The 27,777-nt window shown below is 35.9% G+C and overlaps 1 protein-coding gene across 1 annotated transcript in view; it reads left to right on the top strand.

Moving 5' to 3' along the window:
• The first annotated feature begins 663 nt into the window (after positions 1 to 663).
• LOC136033707 (exosome complex exonuclease RRP42-like) overlaps positions 664 to 27,777 on the top strand; it is a 57,549-nt gene continuing 30,435 nt past the window's right edge. Inside the window, exons 1-2 of the mRNA XM_065714577.1 lie at positions 664 to 774; positions 10,966 to 11,162. Coding sequence (XP_065570649.1) covers positions 718 to 774; positions 10,966 to 11,162 — 254 coding nt within the window. The 5' untranslated portion in view covers positions 664 to 717. The remainder of the gene's footprint in view (positions 775 to 10,965; positions 11,163 to 27,777) is intronic.

The raw sequence follows: 27,777 nt of genomic DNA, 5'->3' as shown, positions 1-27,777 counted from the left end.
ATCGATTGTTAAAATCCCCTCTTGGGGAGAAAAGTCAGGAGTTATGAACTCTTAAAGAGAGTATATATGAATCAACCTTTTTCATCTATACACAGCGGTCAGTCTGATTTCTCACGCTCAGGGGAAACTAAATTTGAACACGAGAAGGCCCGAAGCAGTCTTGCTGAAATTCGGAACTTTACTTTTTACAAAAAAGAACACGTTATTTGCGTAACCACTGCAGAAGTGAATCCATCATTTTTCTGGGCTGCCTTAAGAAAAAGTAAAAATGGCATGGGAAAAATTTGCAAGGATCTTTATGATTTCATGCTAACGTTGTGTGGTCTGCCACTCTCTTCAGCAGGTAATCAGAGGCACTTTACTCTAAGACAGAATTATTTAATCATCTTCTGATTCAAACAACTTGTTGTTTAATGCATATCAAGCAACATATAAATGTTCTAGAGCGTCACTTGATTCCTAGATTGTACCTTCTGACATGCACAAAAAGCATTTTGATTGGTAAAAAGCTACCAAAGGATGTGAAAATACTGAGCCTTGTGCTAACCCTAGCTGTAAAGGAGAATTCTTGTCGGAAGATTAGTCTTAAGCTCCCACAAATAGTTTTTACTGTTTACATGCTTTTATGAGTTTTGTGCTTTCACTTTCGTTTTCACAGGGACGTTCGTTAAACGATAATTTGGCAATCGTGTACAAAAAGTTTAAGTTAAGAAAAACATGTCTGAAGTGGCAATTTGTATACCGGAAAAAACATTTATATTACATGGAGTCGATGTTAGTGTTGGTTTTGCTAAGTGATGCTAGCTGTCCTAAGCTTTTTAATTTGTACGAATATATGCTAGTGGATTTTGCTATTCTGTAAGGTTTTTTAAGTAGACCAAGCTAAATATAAATTTAAGACTTAATAAGATGTGATTTAGCTCTTGTTCTATCCTTTCTTGCAAGGCTTTAACAGTGAAAATATAGATTAGTCTTTTTGATATTTCTTGTCCAGCATGAATCAGATTCTAGACAAGGCCTGTTTTAGGTAAGACTCTAGTTGAGGGGCATTTTGCTGTCTTGCAAGATGTTGGTAAAATTCTAGTCTAATGACTTCTAGCTATCTTGGAAAGGATTTAGGTTAAGAAAATGAAACTTTCAGGGATGGGTCTACTTTGAAAAAATACTATTAGGCCTAGCCTACTAAAAATAAAATTACTGAATTTTGAGAAAAATGGTAAAATTCTAGTTGATTGACCTCTTGCTATCTCAGAAATGGGTTAGGCTAGGAAAATTCAACTTTCAGGGATGGGTCTACAGGCTAAAAAATGTCCTGGAAAGGTATTTTGAAGCAACTTACTCCACTCCTTCTCCCTCTAGAGGGCTGTGACCTTTGATGACCTTTAAAAATATGTGGGTTATAAAAGTGAAATGTTGCAAAATAGATCTTCTGCTTAATTGAGGTACAACAAAATTGTTTTCAGATTCATAACTTTGCTCAATTCTACTTTATAAGGTTTTCAAGATCCTAACATTTGAAAAAAAAAACATTGATATGGCTCAAAATTCTACTCAAATAACAGGAATTGCATTTTCAGAATTAAAGGCAGAGAAAAAGCAACTAGTAACTGAAAATTAAGGTTAAATGTTGTTTTGTCAAAATTTCAATAGGTATAGACCTGTCATGTACACAATTTCCGGGCCCTCTAGAGAGAGAAGAAGTAGAGGGGGGCCCTATGAAATACCTTTCTGGGACATATTTTAGCCTGTAGATCCATCCCTGAAAAGTTTCATTTTCCTAACCTAAACCCTTTCCAAGATAGCAAGAAGTCAATTAACTAGAATCTTACCAAAAAAAAAAACATTGATATGGCTCAGAATTCTACTCAAATAACAAGAATTGCATTTTTCAGAACTAAAGGCAGAGAAAAAGCAACTGGTAACTGAAAATTAAGGTAAAATGTTGTTTTGTCAAATTTTCAATAAGAATAGACTTGTTGTGTAGGTGAATTTCAGGGCACTCTAGAGGGAGGAGGAGTGGAGTTTGGTACTTTAAAATACCTTCCCAGGGCATACTTTAGCCTGTAGACCTATCCCTGAAAGTTTCATTTTCCTAACCTAACCCCTTTCTGAGATAGCAAGAAGTCACTAAACTAGAATTTTACCCAAGATGTTTAACTGTCTAAAAGTACAACTTTCGTGAAGGAAACATCCTCAGGTAAAATTCTAGTTTGGGACCTTCTTTCTATCCTGAAAAGTTGTTGAGTTGGGTAAATGAAACTCTCAGCAATGTATACAAGGCCCTAATTAACTCCTAGGAAAGTATTTTAATGCAGCCAGGAGGGTATCTCCATTCTCCCCCCCTTCAGAGTATATTGACCCATAATAATTTGTGTGTTATAATAGGCCTACCTTGTAAAACAGATCTTCTGCTCAAATAAGGCACAAGAACATTGTTGTTAGCATCATACCTTTGCTCACTCCCAATTTATAAGATTTTAAAGATCTGTAAATGTATTTCTAAAATTTTGGGAAAACCCATGACATGACTTAGAATTCTACTGAGATAACAGGGATTAGATTTTCAAATAGGCTTCTAAGGCCAATGAAAAGGGATCAAAAATTTAAATACAATGTTTTTTTTATCAGAATTCAGATAGGTATAGACCTGTCATGTGTGCAATCTTTATTAATATATGCCAATCTTCATGATTATCATGAATATATCCAAATTGGATTTGAGGACTTTCTAACTTCCACCCCTCCCTCACCTTTTAGTAAAAAGCATGCATATTGCTTCTTGTTTAAACCAGTTCCAAGCAAAAAATTACACTGGAGATATAAAGTAGGCCTGTAACCCATCCAACACCATTCAACTCCTTCCCCTTTTCTCTAGTCCAGTGTTTTTTTTCAATAAAGGCAGACATAGGCCTATCTTTTTGTATCTTAATTGGCAGTTGTATCTTGTTTGAACTGGAATCAAGTGATGATTTCTCCATCTATGTAATTGTAGACATAAACTTTGTTCATGACCCCTCCAACAAATCCCTGCCCATCATGCTATCAGCTTCCCAGATTTAAAGTAGACATGTTACACTTTCCTTGAACCAGTATTAGGTAAGCATTTTTGATTTTTGAGCCAAAGGGTCAGAGGCCCAGCTCCCCTTTCTTCTTTCTAACTTTTTAATATAAATGAATGGATGCTAGTCAATGTTTGAAGCATCATCAAGAGATTAAAGTGAGGCAATTTGCCATGGTTTAGAAAAGAGCAACCTATCCTCTATGAATTTTGGATAAGTTAAGGGACATGGAAAAAGTACAGTCTAAAAATCAAACAGCTTGTGGTTGAATTGTAATCAGGAACAACCTGACTCAATAGTAACCAAAACTCTAAAAAACAGAATTTTGATATCAATATATACATCAAATGAATCAAGTTTTTTTTATGATTCTAAATACAGAAGTTTTATCAAATTTAGTCTAACCCATCAATAGTTACAAGCCAGTAAAAATTTGGCTTATTTTCAAAAATGGGGGAAATACCCCCTAAAAGTCATACTATCTTAATGAAAAATTCTTCCATCAGATTCAGCATATCAGAGAGCCTTACTGATGAAGTTTCAAGTTCCTATCTGAAAAAATGTGGAATTTTGTATTTTTTGCCAGAAGAAAGATCATGGATGCATGATCATTTGTTTATCTGTTCTTTTTTCCCAGGGGTGATCATACTAATACAGTTTTCCTAGAATGTTGTGAAAGGGCTCATTCTGACATAAATTAAAAGTTCTAGTGTTTTTTTTTAGTGACCAAAAACAAATTGGAGGGCAACTAGGCCCCTCCCACACTCAAATTTTTAGATAGCCATTTTGTTCAGCATAGTCAAAAAATCTAGTAACTATGTCTTTGAGGAAAACTTAATCCCCCACAGTCCCCAGAGGAAGGGGTGCAAGTTATGAACTTTGCCCATTGTTTACATATAATATTGAAAAGATACGTATGTTTTCAGGGGGGATTTTTTCTGTTGGAAGGGAGAGGTTTATATGAAAGGATCTTTCCATGGAGGATTTATCATGGGGGAAGGGAATTTCCATGAAGGGGGCACTGGACCAATATTATTTAAAAAACAATGAGAAATTAAATGAAAAAAACAAGTTTTTTTCATCTTAAAGTAAGGAGTGACATTAAAACTTAAAACAAAGAGAAATTATTATGCATATGAGGCAGTTTGTCACCTGTTCAATACCTCAATCTTGTGCTAAAGTATTTTTAGTAATTTCAAAAGAGCTATTTATTCTAGTTAAACAGCCTTTGTGGTTCAGGGGCCATTCTCAAAGAATTGGATCTAAATTTGAACTTCTATGTAAAGAGCAAGGTATTGACTAGGGCACAAACCCCCTCATATGCATAATAAAAATGTACAAATATAGAAGTTTATTGTTTAAGTTGATTTGTAAGTTATGTATATTTATTACTAATAGAATATGTTCTTAAAATAAAATTAAAAGTTCTAGTGAACTTTTTAAGTAACCAAAAAAAGGGAGGGTAACTAGGCCCCCTTCCCACCAGTTTTTTCTCAAAATAATTTGATCAAAACTTTGAGAAAGCCAATTAGCAAAAAAAAACTAAAATTAATATGCAAATTTCGTTTTAATTATTCATGTACGGTGAGCCAAAATTAAAACCTGCATTAATTTACAAACATTCAGAAATTAAACAAAAAAGACAAGTTTTTTCAACCAAAAGTAAGGAGCAACATTAAAGCATAGAATGAACAGAAATATTTACATGTATAAGGGTTTTCATCCCCTCCTCAATGAGATATGAGATATACATTTATTAAGAAAAGAAAACAAACACTATTCGCCATTCGCCTGCCAAGAAAGATAATAAGCTTGTAAGGGCAAGTGAGGTTATCACCCTCAGCTAATTAAAACCACGTTCATATCACGCTACTCCATACAAAAGAAACTCAAATGATGAAGGAAGAAAGGAAAAAAAGAGAAAGAGGAAAAAGACAAGAAGAAAACAGAAAAAAAAATAACAGCAAATAAATCAGGGAAATGCCTTGAATAGAATGACAACCTGGAACGGGCCTTACATCAAAATTACTCACGAGATAAAAGAAACTTTTTTACCCATGACTTGAAAGCCGGAAGACTAGGCACATTTTTCACACCCTCGGGCAAAATATTCCAAACATGGGGACAAATCACAAAAGATGCCCGAGTAGTACTCCTAAACTCATGAGTTAAGTTATCAGCTTTTCTTGTATTATGATCATGATGGTCTCTATTAAAAGTAAAAAGATTTTCAAAAGCAGGGGTGAGCAGGCAAGTCAAATATTTATACAAGAAAATCGCAACTTGGTAATCTTGAATTTGGGATACATCCATTAACTTATTCCTTTTAAAATGCTCATAAGCAGGAACATCATCAGAATCATAAAATTCCGATAATAATTTTACAGCTCTATTCTGAAGTTTTTGTACTCTTTTGAAACATCACTCTTTATTTTTTTACCTCACTCTTTATGCTAAAGTATTTTTATCAATTTCAAAAGAACTATTTATTCTAGTTAAATGACCTTTGTAATTCAGGGGTTAATTAAATAAAACTTTAGTGTGGAGAGTGAGGTATTGCCAACGGGACAAACCCCCTCATATAAATAATAAAAATATATGAATATAGAAGTTTGTTACCTAAGTTTATTTTTCAAGTTATGTATATTTATTACTAATAAAAACGTTTGTAAATAAAATGAAAAGCTCTTTTGACTTTTATAAGTGACCAAAAAATTGGAGGTCACCTAGGCCCCCTCCCCCTAAGCTTTTTTCTCAAAACTGTCCAATCAAAACTTTGAGAAAGCCATTTAGCCAAAAAAAAAGTAAAATTAATATGCAAATTTTGTTGTAATTATTCATTTACGTTGAGCCAAAATCAAAACCTGCATTAATTCAAAAATGATCAAAAATTAAATAAAAAATTAAAAAAAGGATTTTAAGGATTTAAAAGGATTTTTAAGGATTTAAAAGGATTTTATTTTAACGAAAAGTAAGGAGCAACATTACAACTTCAAACAAACATAAATTTATCTGTGTGTGAAAGTGGTTGTCTTCTCCTCAATGCCCTGCTCTTTATGTCATAGTTTGACTCTTTCTCACAACTTTACTTTTTAAAACAACAAAACAATTTAGCCTAAAGAGCACAAACATTGAGGAAGGGACAACCCCTTTCATATAAGGAATAATTTCTGTTTGTTTTAAGTTATAATGTTACTCCTTATTTTCAGCTAAAAGACTTGTTTTTTTTTATTTAATTATGAACTAAGTCTTTATTTTGAATTTCTATTTCTTCTGATTAAGCTGAAATTTCCAAGACATATTCTGTTTGGATTAATAGATTGAGATTAGCCTTTTGTGTCTTTCTTGACGTGAAGAAAGTAGCAGGTCAGAGTTTTTGGTGAAGGTGGTGCAGCTTTTTATTCTGAAATAGCAGAGGTATTAAGTGGGGTGGCTCAAGGAACTGTTTTGGGACCTGCACTTCTCAATATCTACATTAATAATGCTCCAAAAAACATGACTAATAAACTAAGTCTATCTGCTGATGACTCAAAACTTATTGGTCCCATTAACCGTCTATTCCAAAAAAACTTTATATGCTCTCATGGTATAAACTTACAACCCTATCCCAAGGGCGCCAGGGGGTTGTGTCAATAATGTCTCTAGAGATAATATTAAATGATCTTCAGGCTATTTTGAACAAAATCGCTATGTCATGATTTTAGTCAGATGCGTTTGGTGAAAATAGGGGTTGTTGGGCGGGGGGCTAAATGCTCTCCGTCACTTTCAAGGCTAAAAAAAAGTAGAAGTTCCAATTTTCAACCCAATGAGCCTCTTCTAAAGTTAAACAACCATCTTTTCCGTAAGAAACTTAAATGCCCTGCAGCATAATGTATAACCCAGATTCTGGTGGTTTGCACCAACCCCAAAGACCTTGTTATATGATCTTGGGACTATTTTGAATAAAACAACTGTCTCAAAATTTTTGGTCAATGTATTTCAGGAAAACTCGGCGTGTTGATGGGGGGGGGGGGTGTAGCTGCCCTCGGATTGTCTTGACTCTTAAAAAGGGTATTAGAAATTCAGATTGCCATATCCAATGAGTTTTCTGTGAATTATATACGACCATTCTTTCTTTAGAACCTTATGTGTCCTGGGGCATAATTTACATCCCATGCCCTGAGAGCCGTGGGGGCGGGATTATCTTCCCCTAAGACCTAATATCCGGACTCTTTGACTGCAATGAAAAAATTTGCTATGTCCAAATTTTGATTGGACATCTTTGGGAAAATGATGAGTGTTTGGGGGGGGGGCTGGTGGTGGTGGTGGGCTGGTTTCTCTCAAATCACTTTTGACTCTTAAAAAGGGCACTATAACTTCCAATTTCAAATCAAATGAGCTCCTTCTGAGGTTTATACGACCACCTATTCCATAACAACCTTATATGCCCCCAGGGCATGACTTTATCCCTAGGGAACTTCGGGGTTGTGTCAACCATAGAGGCATTGTTACATGTTCTATGGGCTATTTTGAGCAAAATCGCTATCTCACAATTTTAATCAGATTCGTTTGGTGAAGAGGGTTAGTTGGTAGGCTTGCTGCCCTCCATCACTTTTGGCACTTACAAGGGAACTAGAAATTCCAATTTTCAACCAAATAAGCATCCTCTAAAATTTATACAACCATCCCTTCCATAAAAACCTTAAATGCCCCTGGAGCATAACTTACAACCCTTGCCCTAGCCTCTGGGATTTGTTGCAACCCCAAAAGCCTTGTTATATGATATTGAGATTATTTTGAATAAAATGGCTCTCTTGAAATTTCTATTAAAGGAATTTCAGGACAATACGACGTGTGTGTGTGGGGGGGTAGCTACCTCCCGATCACTTTGACTCTTAAAAAGGGCACTAGAGCTTCTGATTATCAATCCAATGAACCCCTTTCGAACTTTATATGCCCACTCTTTCTACAGAACTTTATATAACCCCAGGGCATAACTTACAACTTTTGCCCTTAAGGCTGAGGGGGGGGGGATTTGTCATCTTAAAAGACAATTTCTAGAACTTCTGACTACGCTGAACAAAACGGCTATCTCAAAATTTTGATTTGAATTGTTTTAGCAAATGACGGGTGTGGCGGGGGTGGGAGGCATTTGCCCTCTGATCACTTTCAATCGATAATAAAGGCATTAGTCCTCTTAATTTTCGATCGAATGAGCCCTTTTTGAAGTTTTTGCGACAACGCTTTCTATAAATACCTTAAATGCCCCAATGGCATAACTTACAACCCTTGTCCTGAGGGCTGTGGGAGGTCGTAATCTTCAAAGAAATAATTTTCTGACTTTTCAACTACGTTGAATAAAATGGCTACGTCAAAATTTTGATCGAAAATGTCAGGAGAAATGATGGGTATGGGGAGAGCATTTGCCCTCCTATTACTTTCGACTATCTTGAACGAGCCCTTTTTGAAGTTTCTACGACAACGCTTTCTATAAAAACCTCATGTGCCCCAGGGCATAACTTACAACCTTCACCCTGAGGGCTGTGGGTGGCGGTTGTTATCTTCAAACGCATAATTTCATGAAATTTCAACTATGTTGAACAGAATGGCTATCTCAAAATGTTGATTGGATATGCTTGGTGTAGGGATGGGCGTAGGAGGGGGCTAGTTGCCCTCCAACAACTTTTGACTATTAAAAAGTGCACTAGCCGTTTCGATTTCAAACGGAATGAGTCGTTTTTCAAGTTTCTATGACAACCTTTTCTATAAAAATCTTAAATGCCCCAGGACATAACATACAGCCCTTTCCCTGAGGACTGGCGGGGGATTTGTCATCCTCAAAGACATAATATCCGGACTTGTCAACTAAGTTCTATAAAATGGCTATCTCATAATTTTGATTGGATGTATTCGGGGAAAGGGCGGGCTTTGGAGAGGGAGCAGTTGCCCTCAAATCATTTTCGACTATCAGAAAGGGCACTAGCCTTTTCAGTGTCCAATCGAATGAGTCTGTTTTGAAGTTTCTACGACATCTCCTTCGATAAGAAGTGCCCTATTCTAAGACAAAAAAAAAGAATAAATAATAAATTATGCCAACATTGTTCTTATCTTAGGCAGCGCTATTGCGCTGCCTATTATAATGTACCTTGTCACCTAAATATTGTGAAGAAAGATGTTGCCTGTAGATGAAGCTAAAAAAAAAATAATGTAATAATACTATAGGATCGACTAGATAATATCTAAAGCAGAAATTGTGGTAATTTTTAATAATTTTATCTTTTATTATTAAATTTTAAAGAAATTAAAAATATTTAGCCTTGCTTTGACTGAAACTTTTTCTACAAATGTACTGTTTCTGACTAAGGTAATAACGTACACAAAAATTTGCTTAGAATAAATTTACAATTTCTAGGATATTTAGATTATTATTTTAACATCAAAATATCCATTCTATACCTAGAAGAATTTGAGTATAAATAAACTTCATACCAATCTGTTACATAATCTTTTCTCTTTGAAATCACATAGTTCTACCTAAAGGTTTTTGTTCCTTTTTTTATTTCTTTTCACTTGTTTTGAACATTAAGAAGATTATAAATCTAAAAAAGAAATAATAATGTAATTTTCAGTTATTCCTACTAACTGGAACAAATTTTAAAAGGGATTGATGAAAAAAATATTTAACTTGCTTTAGCAGTTTGATCCTGTAGAAAAACTCATAATCCATATAATGATAATAATAAGTTATATCCAGTAAAAAAGCTAATAATACATCAAAGCTACTGCAGTTAACTTTTGTGTCATAGATAGCCAATGTTACCCAAGTATATATAAAATGGATACTATCACTAATAGTAACAAAAAAGGCTTGTTGCATAAAGAGTTTGATTTGACTCTGTTTAGTGATTTTTTTAGCACATCAAAAATACATTTTTGATGCAAAAATCATGACAACTGCAATCAAGTACTTCAAGAATTTCTTGCTTCTTATAAAGTACTTACGTCTATGGTTGATGATTTATTAGCTTTTTTGCTGCATATAATTTATTATTATTATGTAGATTATCAGTTTCTTTCTATAGAACCAAACTGCTAAAGCAAGTCAAACTTTTTTTTCATCAATTTCCTTTCGAATTTGTTCCAGTTAGTAGGAATAACTATTCCTACTGACCAGTTAATACGAATAATTTGTTCCATAATAGTAGGAATAAACAATTTTTTTTTTTTTTTTTTTTTTTTTTTTTTTTTTTTTTTTTTTTTTTTTTGTCACTAGACTTGCTCTGCAGGATTTGAGATGAGATGGGCCATAAGATAAATGCTGTGTTTTTAGTTGCAGAGTTCTTTTTTTTGCTTATGCGTGATAAATGTTGAATTAGCTGAATTCTAACGAGTCAGGTCATAATATAGTAAAATTTGTATATTTTGAGCCTGGTTATATCAAAAATTTTGACATGATAAAGAATAACCAAGTACAAGAATCATCAACCAAATGCTGAAGCTTTGACTTAACATTGAGAGTCTTGAGCCTTTTTTCAAAAGATGCCTATAATCGACTTTTTTAATTGATATAATTGCCTTTTCATCTTCCTTTTGAATAAACTGTAAGCTAATTTTGTTCTTTGCAATAAGAACAAGTGCATTAAGGAAAAAGAACAACAATCTCCACCCTCTATATTATACCTTGCCTAGGGTACAGACAAGGTAGTCAATAGGCATTGAGATAGCATTTTAGATGGTAAACAAAGTACTTTTATCTGTATAGCTGGAAATGGTTATGTTGGTGCCCATACCTAGACTGTCTTTGGACTAGATATTTTATTTCTTAATGTTTGGGGTCTTTGCCCTCAGTTTTACAAAGTTTTAAAATTTCTTTCTTACTCTTGTTCTCCATCTCCAGAAAGTTTCATTTGATCTAATTTTCTTCTAGGATGATCTTAGAAATGATGGTAGATCTTACTTAGACTATAGGCCACTTGCAATAGAGACTGGAATCCTTCCTCAACCCAATGGATCATGTAGAGTAAGGCTTGCAACTTCAGATATCCTTGTAGCCACTAAACTTGAGCTTGAACAGCCTGACAAAAATAGCTCAAAGGAAGGGAAAATTGAATTTTTTGTCGACTGGTAAGTCTCTATTTTTGTACGGTTTAAGGTTAGCTAGATATAATTTATATTTGGTTGTAAAACTAAGTTATTTTGCAATTAAGTAACATATTTAATGCTTAGCTGCGATTAAAAACAGGCAATAGGTGCACATACGTTGGATCCTTGGGTGAATGGGAAAACATAAATGAAAATGAAAATATATAGATATATATATAAATAGCAAGCAAAACTTTTAAATAAGACAGCAAAAAATAAAGTAGAAAATGTCCCAATATTACAGTTTCACATCGAGAAGCAATTGTTGATCTTTAGAAGCTCCAAACAACTTGTTTTTCTTTGTTGTGTAGTGTTTTCCCTTTTAGGGAATTTTTTGGATGTTGAAGCTTTTTTGTGTGCAACTCTGGAATGGATACTTAAATACATACATAAAACATGGTATTTATACATACATACAAATACATACATAAAATAGGGTATGCCAAGCCTTTGATGCAAACATTGAATTTGTTATAAACTGTTACTATTGCAAGCTATCACAAACATTAAACATGTTAGATGTTGACCATAGTTTATCTCAACACATTTATGGTCTATCTGCAACCTCTTCAGATAATTCAAAATAAGGCAATTAGAATTCTGGGTGCTTTTGTTCATCGACTTGCGTGACTTGAAAATCTGTCAGAAACCCAAACTTTATATATTTTTCTCAATATACTTAATCTCAAACAATTGAAGGACGTGCATACAGCAATGTGATTTAATGATATCCAATCCTCAGCAAATTATTTCCATGGTGTGGGTATAATTGGGACTCCCACTTCTCCTTCCCTCTGCATCCGCTCCAAGAAATATTGCCTTCCGCCAATCAAATCAGAAAGAGCTAGATTCTTAATCAGATACCAGATTCCTCATACTGTAAATAGACTTAACTTAGTAGAAATGTCCCGAAGTTTCACAAGTCGATTTTCTTTGAAAAAAACATATTTCAAAAATAGTTCTTTGCCTGGATGTCGGGACTGATTAATAATAGATTGTAGTATATATTTTGCTGTGGTGTTCTCACGCTGGGGTGGCCTCCTCTATTATCCCCTACCTTATATGTTTTTTTGTCTTAGTTTTTTTTTCTCTTTTTGGAATTATTAGTATGACGAGACGTTGTGTTTTTTTTTTCTACGCATTTGTACTGCCCCAGCCTTACGAGCTCTGCTCTCTGTTGGGGCATAATATTGTTTTTATATATTTTTAATTTGAATTAATAAATATTGATTGATTGATTGATATTGATTGACAAACTACTATTGAATGCATTTTTGGCTTTATTCCATACCATCGGGATAGAGATGATATGGGGTCTGATTTATAACTAGTGAAGTGCTGATTAGTCCTTCCTCTGAACCCCTGAATTCCCAGTATCTTTATTATCTCTAAAATTATTGTAATTAGTAAATTAACTATTTTTTATCCTAAAAATCCGTAGCCGATTAGGATTAAGGCCGTTGTCTGAAGGATTTTCTAACTGAACTTCCTCCCCCAGACCCTATGTAGTATTTTTCCTCTTACTTGTTGTTGTTTTTATCTCTGGTGCTTGTGTTATTGTGGCCAAAATAAGAGAGAAAGCAAAAAATAGTTGAAATTAAATACGTGTTTCACAACAATAATAAAACGAAAGATGGATTAATTCGTTGATCTTATCAGACAGTTTGTGGTTACAAATTGTAAGTAAGGAGAAACTCGGCCCAATAGTAACCGAAACTGTAAAAACCGGAATTTTGATAAAAATAATAGATACACCAAAAGAATTCAATTTTTATCTTGATACCAAATATACAAAATTCATTAAATTCAGTGTTGCCCCAAAAGCCACGAGCCTAAGAAAATTTGCATGATTTTGAAAAGGGGGACTACAAGCCCCCCCCCCGAAAGTCAAGGAATCCTAATGAAAATTCCAGCATTAAATTCAACATATCAGAGAACCTTCCTGTAGAGGTTTTAAGCTCCCGTCTGCATAAAATATGGACATTTTTGTTTTTTGTCAGAAGAAAAATTATGGGCGTGTGTTTTTTATTTATTATTTTCCATGGGGCAATCCTATAGAATCACTGGTCCTAGAGACTTTACCAAACAGAATCAAAAAGTTCTAGTGCCGTTTTTAAGTGATCAAAAAGAAGTGACCAAAAATGGAGGAGAACTAGCCCCCCTTCCGTGCTCCTTTTTTCCCAAAGTCATCCTATCAAAATTTGGAGATAGCCATTTTCTTCAGCATAGTTGAAACTTGAAATATCAGATAACTATGCCTCTGGGAAACTTTACATGAAAGGAATTATCCGGAATTCCTACTTCTTTTAACTCAATTTTGCATTTGGGAAAGTTCCAGGTTAAATTCTCGTTGGGGTCGGATTTGTCCGGGGATTTTCCGTGGTAGACACTCTCCATGAAGGAATTCTCCACGGGAGAAACATTCCATTGGGGAGAAAAGTTTCTGGGTGTGAACATTTCATGGGATATTTTACGCGAAGGGAATTATCCAGACTTAGTTTTTTATTATTATTATTATTATTACTCGATTTTGCATGTGAAGAAGTTCCGGAGGAAATTTTCAGTAGGTTTGGAATTGTCTGGTGGATATTCCAAAGTAAAAATTCTCCACGGAGTATTTCACGGAAGAAATTTTCCATTGGGGGGGGGTGTCTGAAAAAAAATTCTACGAGAGGGGGATTTCCTTCAGGATTAAAAAAAGGCCATAAATTAAATAAAAACAAGTCCTTTTTCAAATGAAATTAGGTCAAAGAGAATTTTTCAGGTGGAATTATCTCCTGGAAACTTTCCGAGGGGAATTTTCAGCGAGGATGGACATATCCGGGAAAAACAATTTCATGCGCGGAGCAACTTTGGGTGGAGGAATTTTCCGTGGGGTAACTTTGCCATTTAAAGGGAGACAGGTTTTCCAGCATTACTTGAAAAGCAATCAGAAATTTAATAAAAAGAACCATTCTTTTTCCACTGAAAGTAAGGAGCAAAATTAAAGCTTAAAACGAGTAAAAATTATTTCTTATATGCGGATGGCTGTCCCCTCTCCTGGCCTCCCTTACACCTTGCTATTTATAATAAAATTCTACTTTTTGTCCCAATTCTATAAGAAACCCTCCTGAAACACAAGGACCGTTTAATCAAACAGTTCGTGGTAACAAACTATAAGTCAGAAACAATTCGGCTAAATAGTAACTGAAACGTTAAAAAAGGGAATTTTGATGTCAACAGATACATCAAAATAATTGGCTTATTATGCCGATTCCAAATTTTTATTCTTATAGTGTATTCATATGTAAGTTTTATAGTGTTACCCATCAAAAGCCACATGCCTGAAAGAATTTGCCAGATTTTTGAAAAAGGGAGAAAATACCCCCTAAAAATCGAGGAATCTTAATAAGAATCGCACCATAAGCTTCAACATATCAGTGAACCCTACCATAGAAGTTTCAAGCTCCTATATTAAAAAAATGTGGAATTTTGCATTATGAGGCAGAAGAAAGATCATGAATATGTGTTTATTTGTTGTTGTTTTTTCCTTATGGGTGATCGTATTGAACTAATGGCCCTGAAAGATCGGAAGAGGGTGCATTCAAACGGCAATTAACAGTTCTAGTGAGGGCAACTAACCCCCCTCCCATGCCCTGCCTCCCAAATCGTCCGATCAAGATTCTGTGGAAATCGTTTTGTTCACCAGAGTGGGGGAAAGGGCTGTAAGTTATAAAATTTGTCCATTGCTTGCATATGGTATTTGTTATTAGGAAGTATACTGACAATTTTTTTTAGGGTGGGTGGTCTTTGGACGGGTTTCCATGAGGATAATTTTATTTGGGAAGGGAAATTTATGGGGGTGTAGAAATTAAAGTATTTTTCAAATCGATATGTTCTAAGGACAATCTTTTCAGACTGAATTGTCAACAAGAAATTTTACGGAGGAGGATGATTTTCAGCGAGGATCAAATTTTCCAGAGGAAATTTTACAGGGGAGGGGTTCGTATTTTACCTGGGAGGAACTTCCCAATGAGGAGTTTCTAGTGAGGGAGGGAGTTTTTTGAAAAAGGTCGAAAATTGAATAAATAGGACATTTTTTTCAACTGAATGTAAGGAGCAACATTAAAATTCAAAACGAACAGAAATTATTATTCCGTATACGAAAAGATTGTCCCCCTCCTCAATACCTTGCTCTTTACGCTAAAGTTTCACTTTTTCTCTCAATTTGGAAGAACGAATCCTTAAACAAAAGGGCCGTTTATTTAGAATAGGAAGCTTTTTTAAAAGTATTAAAAACTTTGGCGCTAAGAGTGAGCTACTGCAGAGGGGGGCAACCCCTTCAAGTAAGAAATAATTTATATTCGTTCAAAGTTTTAATTTTGCTCCTTGATTTTAGCTGAAAAAAAATGTTTTTGTTTATTTAATCAACCTAAAAGACCAGAGTTGGTTTTGTGTATTTCTGAAATGCTGATTTTAAATTTAACAGCTCTGATAGGTCACATTATAATGCAATAATTTCTTGAGAAAGGTGGTTCCAAGCAGATATCAAAATAATAGTTATTTCACATCTTCTCAGTCATAGACCCTTCGCGATAAGTTCTTTAAAAATTATTGTTGGGCGTTGTGTGACACCTTAATCATTATCAGCTAATTACCCACATTTTTGAAGTACAAGTTCATACTAATTATAATTACGTCTATTACTTGATTGGCTCACCGATTGGTATTAAGTACCATTTTTTAACTAAGCAGTCGATACCCGTCACATGCTCCCCTGTTTTATCGTCTTAGCCCAATTGCTGACCAGAAGTATGCAGTAACAGCACTACACCACGTTTTGTTGTATATGGCAAAGATAGAAGGAAAACTAGCGGTTGATTTTATTAGTAATTAAAAAAAAAATAGTTTTTTTTAACTGAAAGTAAGGAGCGACATTAAAACTTAAAACGAACAGAAATTACTCTGTATATGAAATGTGTTGTGCCCTCGGCAATCCCTCGCTCTTTACGCTAAAGTTTTTAATTGTTTTAAAAAATAGAATTGTGGGAAAGAGTCAAACTTAAGCGTAAAGAGCGAGGGATTGCGGAGGGGACAACCATTTCATATACGGAGTAATTTCTGTTCGTTTTAAGCTTAAATGTTGCTCCTTACTTTCAGTTTAGAAAGCTAGTTTTTTTTAATTTCTGAACGTTTTTGAATTAATACATGTTTGATTTTGGCTCTCCGCGCATAAATTATTAAAATGAAATTTGCATATTAATTCTTTTTTTGGCTAAATGGCTTTCTCTTAGTTTTGATCTGACGATTTTGAGAAATAAGGGGTGGGGAAGGAGGCCTAGTTGCCCTCCAATTTTTCGGTTACTTAAAAAGGCAACTAGAACTTTTAATTTTTAACGAACATTTTTATTAGTAAAAAATATACGTAACTTAAGAATTAACTTACGTAACAAACTTTTATATTCTTATATTTTCATTATGTATATAAGGGAGTTTGTCCCCTTGTTAATACCTCGCTCTTTACACTAAATCTTAAGTTTTGTCCCAATTCTTTAAGAATAACCCCTGGATCAGAAAGGCCGTAGAATAAGTAGTTTAAATTACCAAAAATACTTTAGCATAAAGAGCGAGATATTTATCTTCTCCTAAATACCTCGCTCTTTATGCTAATGTATTTTTAAAAACCCCTCATGTGCGTAATAATCTCTGCTCGTTTTAAGTTTTAATGCTACTCCTTAATTTCAATTGAAAAAACTTTTTCATGTTTATTTTTTCATTATTTTTATATAGTAATGCTAGAAAATCCTGCGCCCTTTTCATTGAATTTCTCTTCCCCCGTGACATATTACTCCAAGCAAAGATCCTCCCATGTAGCCCCTCCCCTCAACCCCACCCCCAAACGAAAAAAAATCCCCCTTAAAACGTCTGTACGCTTCCCAATAACCATTGCTGTGTGTAAACACTGGTCAAAGTTTGTAACTTGCAGCCCCTCCTCCAGGGACTGTGGGGGAGTAAGTCATCCCCAAAGACATAGCTATTATGGTTTTCGATATGTGGAACAAAATGGCTATCTGAAAGTTTAGATCCGTTGACTTTGGGAAAAAATGAGCGTGGTAGGGGGCCTAGATGCCCTCCAATTTTTTTGGTCTCTTAAAAAGGGTACTAGAACTTTTCATTTCCGTTAGAACGAGCCCTCTTGCGACATTCTAGGACCAATTGGTCGATACGATGACCACTGGAAAAAAAGTAAAAAAAAATAAAATAAACACGTACCCGTGATCTGTCTTCTGGCAAAAAATACGAAATTGCACATTTTTGTAGATTGGAGCTTGAAATTTTTGCTTGAGGGTTCTCTAATACGCTGAATGCGATGGTGTGATTTTCGTTAAGATTCTATGACTTTTAGGAGGTGTTTCCCCCTATTTTCCAAAACACGGTAAATTTTCTCAGGCTCGTGACTTTTGATGACAAAGACTAAATTTGATGAAACTTATATATTTAAAATCAGCATGAAAATCCAATTCTTTTAATGTATCTTTTAGCATCAAAATTCCGTTTTTTTAGAGTTTCGTTTACTATTGAGCCGGGTCGCTCCTTACTACAGTTCGTTACCACGAACTGTTTGATGAAGGGGGGAAATGTATTTTCATACGTTGAGTATAGGCAACGGATGGGGACAAGGTAGGAACGGGTTCAGAAACAGTACGTGGCAGGTGGTGTCCGGGTGGTGTCTTTTTGGTAAAATGTTTTCCCTGTGAAGGTTTGCTCATTTTTTTTGCAAAACGGAGGCACAACGTTCCTCTCCTGTGCTCAATAGTTTCCAGCTTGACATTCAATTCAATTTTTGTGTGATCTATCATGTGAGATGCCAGGATGCTAAACTGGACAAGCATATTGAAGATCCGTGCGGACAAAGGAAGTATAGATCGTCAAAGAATAGGATCGGCGGACGTTAAATTTATTCAAGAACTTAAGGAGAGATATGCAAGCATTAGCTCTATGGACAATATCTTTAACAGGAATATCCTGCTTTAAATTAGAGGAAATTGTAACCCCAAGTAATTTAAAGGAAGACACATAAATATCTGGGGAGATAGGGTTGAGGAAAAGGGGTGAAGTTTTAAGGAAACATATTGGTAGCAAAAGAAAAACAAGAAACAAAATTAATCACATACAGAAAAAAGACGGATAAGGCGACGAAAACACCCTAGCCCATAAGGCCCTTCAATAGATAGATTGGCGCATAATGTATCGAAAACACCATTAATATCTGTTGCACAATACTTTTTAATCAGTTTTGTATTTCGGTGAGGCACGTATACAAGAAATTTGCAGTACCGGTAATAATTTATACGAATACGTTTTAGATCACCGGTTAACAGAAGTGGCCGAATACCAATACAGAAGAGTACAGCATGATCACGAAATTTTGAGTAAAGCCGAATCAGCACTCTTCTCCTATAGTGTCCACGATCTGCCACAATCTTAGAGCAACCGAGCCTTAGCTTATCACTAATATCTTTGGAGCAGACCGGAGAAAACATTCATAGAATTGCAAACTGTTATGCCAAGTCAGCGAAACGATTTAACACGGGGAATGCTAAAACCACCGCAGCATAATTATTCTGAACAATTATTACCGTTTAATACAAGAAACTCACACTTGTTAATGTTTTGGTACAGGCCGATATCGCCGAAAGCGGAAGTAACTGACTTCACTGAATGGGCAAGACCAGACTCAGTTTGACTAATCAGAAGAAGGTCATCCGCATAAGCCAGATATGAGATATCAGATGGTCCTAGTTGGCACGTAGTTGATATTTTTGACAACACATTTTTAATACAAGCATTAAAGATATACGGAGAAAGAACTTCCCCTTGTCTTACTCCGCAACGAACAGGAATATGACCAAAATAAGAATTATCTAAAGACTTAAGGCAAAGGTAAGAATGGGAGTACCAAAAACGAAGCACGTGAATTACCGACGGATTCGCTCCTCTCTGGCATAACGCCAGATGGACATGGTTGACTATGGCAAACATTGTCAAATGCTTTAGAAAAGTCTAGGGTTGCGAAATGAAGTTCGTGACGAGTGCAATGGGTATCTTTTGACAAAGAAGTCAAAGCACGGTGAGCATGCTGACAGCCTACCCCAGATCTAAAACCAAATTGACTATCATCATTTAGAGCAAGCTTAGTGATATAAGGTAGTAGGAAGTATTCAAAAAGCTTGCTAAGAGTACATGCTACCGTTAAGAGCCTATAAGAACTGCAAGAAACCCATCAAGATCCAAAGATTTTGAGTTTAAACCCTTTATACCTTTAACAATAGCCGACTTTTCAACTGGAATCACATGTCTCTGACATAAACGTGACGGCAATTTTTTTCGAGCAAACGTGAGAAACGCTTATGCACTGCATAATTATTTTTAGAAAATATTTTTGATTAATGTTCGATCCAAGATGGACGAGGTATAATATCTCTAGAACCTTTGTCTGGTAACTTGGCAGAATTTATCCCTTTTCGCCACTCACTACTGCTTTTCGGAAAAGTTTCACCGGAGTAACGAACAGCGCGAAGATGGGGCTTATATTCGAGTTTCGTCTTTTGTTTTAGATTGAACGTAGTACCCCAAGAAGGCCGACCACAGGGAGACAAGATTTTTAACCAGAATTTGGCCTTATTCGTGACTTTCTTCAGGATAGGATCCCACTTCCAGATTGGTTTTTGGGTATTCCGTCTGACACGTATCAGCGGAACGGCCACATCTTCAGCTTGCTTTATACATGATAATGTCACGATAATAGCGATTCAAAGCAGCAGGAGCATGGAAAGGGACACGTACGGTAGAGAGTAGAGATCCAAGTGTAGGAGGTAAAAAGGCGAGTTCGCACTAGACCAATCACGTTTTTCAAACCACTTATGCGACAGTGATGGTTGGCCCGAGTATACGTCAGAAGTAACCGTAATAGCGAAATACAGAGGTAAATGATCATAATCTCTTTCATCTTCATCGACATGTACTGCTAAAGTTTGTAATGAAGGAGGACAGATACAGTGGTCTGAATTTGAGACAGAACCACTACAGCGGATATATGTAAAACTGAGGCCTTTCATTAGGACCTTAAATGCTGAAGGTAGACGCTGAAAAAGTGCCTCCTTACGTGTCGAGGAAACGGTAATGTCACAGTTTAGGTCGCCTATAAGCACCCACTTGTATCCCAGACGCTCAACACCAGATATATGAGTCTTTGATTTATTGCAGGCATTTGCATAACTGGAGATGGAAGAAACAGAGCTTCTATCATAGGGCAAATAGGCGTTGATTAGGATCGCGTCTGCAAGCCGGATTGCAAGATAGTGTTCAGAGGATTGGTAGCAGCTAGGAGACTATCCTACGCAAGCTAGGAGGAAATATCTACGCAAAAAATCGCTTAACTATACAGGCAAGACCGCCAGAAGCCCTTTTTGGGTACAAGAACATTCGTGCAGAAAACAGCATGTTGAGAACTTTGCCTTAGAAAGTTTACACTGCAGCTTAGGAACAGGTGTTCTGGTAAGAGAAAAACATCATGATTAGCTAGTTTCTCATCAAGGCTAAACACTTTATCCTTTGTCCTATTGATGTTGAAAGAGTACACTGACGCCTTAAGCGAGAAGATCGTGGAACTTTGGAATTAGCAAGAGCCTTTAGCCTGGAGCAACGAAAACTGTAAGCAACGTGATCTCCACTACAATTTGCACACTTCAGAGTGTTACTGCAAGGTGAGTCGCTGGAGTTCATATGGGGGTCAGAGCACTGTGAGCACTTGTAGTTTTGATCGGGACAGTTTGCATCAAGGTGGTCAGGAGATTGGCATTTCCTGCAGCACCTAGGACTTCGCCGATACTCATACGCTCGGAACGGTTCATTGTCTATCTTCAGTCCAGATTTAAGGGCCGAGGAAAGAGAAATTTCATCTTGAAACGTAATTTTCTCACAAGCTGAGCTCCTGATTCTCGTAGCGTCTCGAACGCCCCGGCAGGCTTTGAGAGGTGCAAAATCAATACCATGTGCAACACCTTTCATCATACCAAAAAACTTTCGCCCCCCATTTTCGCTTCACAATCACGAAAAACCGAGCGTGCAGATTTGCAAAAGTCAGCAGTAGCACCGCTATCTATCTTCACAATTTTTTTATCACCAGACGCGCGCACAGTATCAATGCACTCGTGACCAGAAACACAGTCAATTCTTTCCTTCCGTTTGGGAACATTATCGAGATCACGCGGTACATTCATGATAATAACAGTGGCTTTGCTTATATCACTGCCAGTGGCGCTGCTCGGGAGACTGGGGAAATTCAGATCGTAAGTTGACATTTTTTATTAACTTGCGAAAGAGTCTGTTGAGTTCTGTTAAGCTTAGAAGCTATCCTGGAGAAAGCAACTGCTGGAATACAGGGAACTTCGGTTGGGGAACGGATAACAAAGACAGGCATGTCCTCGGAAGCACTCTGATTTTGAAGGAGTTCTAACATGTCTTTCAAATGATTCAGAGCTGCTTTTCAGCCCGTGCGCCTAAGATAGGACTTGGTCAATTTCGGCAGCGAACCCACAGGATTTTCTTCGATTTGGCAAAACCACTTGACTCGAAAAATTCAACAGCAAACTTTAAGATCATTGCAGCTTCGACACCTTTTTCATTATTGTACTGCAAAAATTTCAGAACCGAGGCATAAAAAAAAGCAGTTCGTATCTGAATCAGAGTCAATTTTCATTGAAAAGGTCCGTTAAGCCAATTCCGAGTCAAAAACATAAGCCAGGACAAAATACGTCTTAACCGCACAAGAGCTGAATGGTAGTTGGCTAAATTTCAGAAGCTCGAAATGCCACTAAGCGAGGGAAGCATAGGTTCCTGTTATCTATTCCCCGCAATTTAATTGAGACACCGCTCCTGGCAGGTAAGACGACGCTTGCTACAGAACCCCCCCCCCTCTTCTGCTCGCTTATTAGCAAAATTTGCACAAATAATTAGTGGGTAAATAATTTGATGATTATTACCGTAGGATTATCTTTCACTTATTGAAATGCTTAGTAATAATTTTACTCAGGTAATGTACTTTAATCCCTTGCCAGGTATTACGAAATCTAACAAGCTTCGTAGGGACTAAACTTAACTGAAAAAGCTTTATGGCATGATAGTTAGTGATATCCAATTCTAGACAGATGTTTTCACCTTGATCTCCGAATCAATACTGAAATACCTTATCCTAGCAAAAATAAATTTATAAACTAAAAACCGACCATCGCTTTTATTTGAACAGTGAAAACTTGTCATTTTATTGCTGTTGCCAATGTTCCATTGGCAATTCCCAGCCTATGACACCCAGTGGCTAACACATGGCACCCTCTAGTGGACATTATTACACATATGACATCCTTCGGGGATCTTCTGCAAAAATATTCGTTTAAATTAGAATCGATCGTTGAAACTTAAAAAAAAAAAATTCCATTAGTGTTTCTTCCGATGACTATTGGCAATTTAGGCCAGCGTGGCACAATCTAACAGCCCCGATGACACCGTTTGGGGGCACATTACAGCACCAAAGGATTTTTTAACCTTTTTTTGAGAAATAAATTTATAAACTAAAAAATAACCATTGTTTTTATCTGATCAGCAGAAACTTGTCATTTCATTACTAGATTACAATCTTCCATGGCAATTCCCAGGCTGTGACACTCTTTGGCTGATAAATGGAACCCTCTAGCAGGAATTATCTTGCATTGTGATTTTTCTCGCAAAATATTCGTTCAAGCTAAAATCGATCATTTAAACTTAATGAAAAATCGCATTAGTGTTTCTTCTGATGACTTCTAGCAATTGAGGCCAGAATGGCAATTACGATGACACCCTCTAGGGGCACATTATCAGACCTACGGGTTGTTCAATCTGTTTCTCTCGAAAATAAATTTATCAACTAAAAAATGACCACTGTTTTTATTTGAATAGCAGAAACTGGCGATTTCACTGATACATTGCGATGTTCCATGGTGATTCCCAGCTTGTGACACTAAACGGCTGACGCATGGCATAATTCAAGACATCTTCTTGAATAAGCTTTTTCCTTATTAACACAACATGTGGAAATACAGATTAAACCCTTGACAGCAAGACCAAGCCATAGAAAAGCAAGCCAACTCATAGACATCTTGGCCAAACTGTAGAAGTTTTGGATAACCACTAAAATCAAGATCAATACATAGAAATCATAACCAGTACCTAGAAATCCACATGATTTCATTAAAATCCGGGTCAGCCATAAAAATTCAGACCAAACCATAGAAATCAAGACTAATCCGAATTAATCGAGAGATCAATATGTAGAGATCCAGAACAATCCATAGAAATCAATAACAATACCTAGAAATCAAGACCGAACTTTAGAAATCAAAACCAGTGCATAGAAACCCAGACCGAACCCTAAAAACAAAAACCAAACACTGGAAATCAGGGTTGACATCTAAAATCAAGGACAGTATCTAAAAATCAACATCAATTCATAAAAGTCATGACCAGCTATAGAAAATTAGACAAATTCATAAAAATCAAGACCAAACCGAAGAAATCAAGGCCAACGTCTAAAAATCAAGACCAAATCCAAGAAATCAAATGATCAATATGTAGAAATGTAGAACAAGCTCATAGAAATCATGACCAACTCATAGAAATCCCGACGATCTCATAAAGATCAAGAGATCAATATGTAGAAATCCAGAAGAATCGTTAAAAATCAATACTAATACATAGAAATCCAGACTAAACTCCAGAATTCAAAACCAAACTTTAGAAATCGAGACTAAGACGTAGAAATTTAGACCAAACAATAGAAATCAATAACAACAGTTTGAATCGTCACCAGCCTCTAAAAATCATGACCAATATATAGAAATGCCGACGAATTCATAGAAATTAAGACCACACTGAAGAAATCAAGGCCAACCTCTGAAAATCAAAACCAATCGGAAGAAATCAAAAGGTCAACGCGTAGAAATCTAGAATACCTCCATAGAAATCATAGCCAATGCATAGATATCCAGATGAACTCGCAAAATTCGAGAGATCAACATGTGGAAATCCGGAACAATCCGTAATCAAGACCAAAACATACAAATCATTACCAGACCCTAGAAATGCAGATGAATTTTTTAAAATCAAGACCAAACTAAAGAAATCAAGGTCAACCTTTAAAAATCAAGACCAAACTGAAGAAATCAAGTGGTCAATATGTAGAAATCTGGAGCAACCCCTAGAAACTATGGCTAACTCATAGAAATATAAGCAAACTCGCAAAAATCAAGCGATCAATATTAAAAATCCAGGCCAAATCATAGAAATCAAGAAGTCAATACATAAAAATCAATACCAAAGCATAGCAATCAAGACCCCCCCCCCCCCCGAAAAAAATCAGAAGATCAATATGTAGAAATCCAGAACATCCCCCTAGAAGTCATAAACTATACGAACAAATCCCGGTGAATTCTTGTAGATCATAAACAATGCATCGAAATCCACACGAATTCATAAAAATCAGGGTCAACCCTAGAAATTCAGACCAAACCATTGACACGGAGACGAAGCCGTAAAAATCATGAGATTAACATATAGAAATCCAGAAACAAACCTTAGAAATCGTGACCAGTGCAAAGGAATCCACATCAAACCGTAAAAGGCAAGACCAAACTCTAGAAATCATGGTCAACCCTTAAAAATCAAGACCAATCCAAAGAAATCAAACGCAACATCTAAAAATCAAGACCAATACATACAAGTAATGACTAGACCCTAGAAATCCAGACGAATTCATTAAAAAAAAATCAAGACCAAACTGAAGAAGTCAAGGCCAATCTCCAAAAAAACAAGACCAACCCGAAGAAATCATGAGGTCAATATCTAGAAATCTAGAGCAACTCTATAGAAATCATAACCAATGCTTAGAAATCTAGACGTACTAGCTAAATTAAAGATATCAATGTGTATAAATCCAGAACATTGCTTAGAAATCATATCCAATGCATATAAATCGAGACCAAACCGTAAAAACGAAGACCAAACACAAGGAATCATGGTGAACCCCCAAAAATCAAGACCAATCCAAAGAAATCAAGGGCAATATCTAAAAATCAAGACCAGTACATGTAAGTCATGACCAGACCATAGAAATCCCTGCGAATTAGTAAAAATAAAGACTAAACTGAAGCAGTCAAGGCTAATCTCGAGAAATCAATATCAGTCTGAAGACATCAAGAGATCAAAAGGGCAACATCTAAAAATCAAGACCAATCCGAGGAAATCAAAAGGTCAGTATGTTGAAATCTAGAGTAAAACCATAGAAGTCATAACCAATGCTTATAAATCCAGACAAACTCGCAAAAATCAAGAAAACATATACAAATCCAGAAAAATCCTTAGATATCAAGACCAGTGCATAGAAATCAAGACCAAACAATAGAAATCAAGACAAAACTTTAGAAATCATAACTGATGCACGGAAATCTAGACCAAACCGTAAAAACTAAGAGCAAACTCTAGAAATTAAGGACAACCTCTAACATCAAGATCAATCCGAAGAAATCAAGCGCAGCATCTACACATCAACGTTGCCGGCCACGTCAACCTACCCTAAGTGAGCCTACCTTAAAAGTGATTAACACAATGTAATCCAACCTATCCAGCTATTTTTCCACCTTTAACTATAGTGACATAGATTGTAACAGATGGGATTTAATTCACACTCATGTGTCCCTGTCTTTGAAAAAATCCAAGGGGCAAATGAATCTTGACTGCTGATATCTGGGGTTAGGTTAGATGGCCCAATATTTTCATGTCATCATGACGTAATCTCGCGTGTTTTGTTTTGGCTCCGTGGGACTTTTATGATCTAGCAATAATAGGTTTTGAAGATCAAAGACACGTGGCCTGATAGATCTTTGGATGTGTAGGCTTTAGTATTGAAAATGAGCTCAGTGTGTCAACATTGATTTATTTTTCAACAATTACTGTAATGTTTGGTTTGATTGACCCAGAATATATCGGATTGAAACATTCCTCGTGTGGTGTCATTTTTCAATCAGCATTCCTATTGTTAGATGAATAATGTCGTGAAGCTTATAGCTATAAATCGAATCTCAATTACAATATGTTTAAGTAAAATAAAAACGATGGTTTGCAACAGTAAATTTTTTAAACCAAATGGCTGTTATGTAAAATCATAAGACCATGCAATGAAAATGGTTATGAAATAAAAAAAAAGGAAAGGAGGAAATTTGAGAAATTCGTAGTTTTTTGTGCAAGCTGTTTATGTTAAAGGAAACGCCCCATCGGATAAGCTCTTAATAGAGGAATAAAATAAACACATTCCCATTGTTCAACTTGGAAGACTTCAGTTGTGAGAAGTCTTCCAAGTTTCCTTTAACATAAGGAAACTTGGAAGACTTCTCCAAGTTTCCTTATGTACAATGGGAAACACATTCCCATTGTTCAACTTGGAAGACTTCAGTTGTGAGAAATACCTGCATTTAATTCATGACTCCGAAGATGAAGTTTCGATATTTCGCTCAATGGGTGCCTGAGAAGATATCTGAAGACTGGAAAATCGGCATAGGCTTAAGTGAATCCAACTGTGACTATTGGGCCAAAATTACCCAAGAGCTCTTTTAAAGGCTAAAAATGTTTTAAACTCACATCAATATTTTCTGCAAAGAAAAAATTAGAGATGAGTTGACTGAAGAATGAGTTTCTTTATGTGGTAGATATAGCATTTCTAGAAAAAAAAATTGTCTGGATTTGTAGGGTCTGCTCATGATTTTTATGTATTGACCTTGATTTCTAGAAGTCGCCCTTGATTTCTTTGGATTGATCTTGACTTTAGAGACTGACCTTGATTTCTAGAGTTTGCTCTTGGTTTTTACGGTTTGGTCCCGACTTCTATGAATCGGTTATGATTTCTACAGTTTGGTCTTGATTTCTCTGGTTTGGTCTTTGATTTCTATGTATTGGTCTTGATTTCTAAGGATTGTTCTGGATTTCTGCATGTTGATCTCTTGTTTTTTAAGATTTCGTCTTGAATTTTGAGCATTTATTATGATTTCAATGGAGTTACTCTAGGTTTCTACATATTGACCTCTTGATTTCTTCAGATTGGTTTGGATTTTTAGATGTTGCCCTTTGAATCTCTTGATTTCTTTGGATTGGTCTGGATTTTTAGAGATTGGCCTTGATTTCTTCCGTTTAGTATTTATTTTTTCGAATTTGTTGCGATTTATGTGATCTGGTCATGACTTTTATGTACTGATCTTGATTTTTAGATGTTGCGCTTGAATTCTTTGGATTGATCTTGATTTTTAGAGGTTGACCATGATTTCTAGAGTTTGGTCTTTGCTTTTACAGTTTGGTCTGGATTTCCATGCCCTGGTCATGATTTCTAAGGATTGTTCTGGATTTCTACATGTTAGTCTCTTCATTTTTATGAGTTTGTCAGGATTTCTAAGCATAGGTTATCATTTGTATGGGGTTGCTCGAGGTTTCTACATATTGAACTCCTGGATTGGTCTTCAGATTGTTCTTGATTTTTAGA

Source organism: Artemia franciscana, chromosome 12, assembly GCF_032884065.1.
Source record: "Artemia franciscana chromosome 12, ASM3288406v1, whole genome shotgun sequence".
Classification (NCBI taxonomy): domain Eukaryota; kingdom Metazoa; phylum Arthropoda; class Branchiopoda; order Anostraca; family Artemiidae; genus Artemia; species Artemia franciscana.
This window is presented reverse-complemented; position numbering and strand designations above follow the sequence as displayed.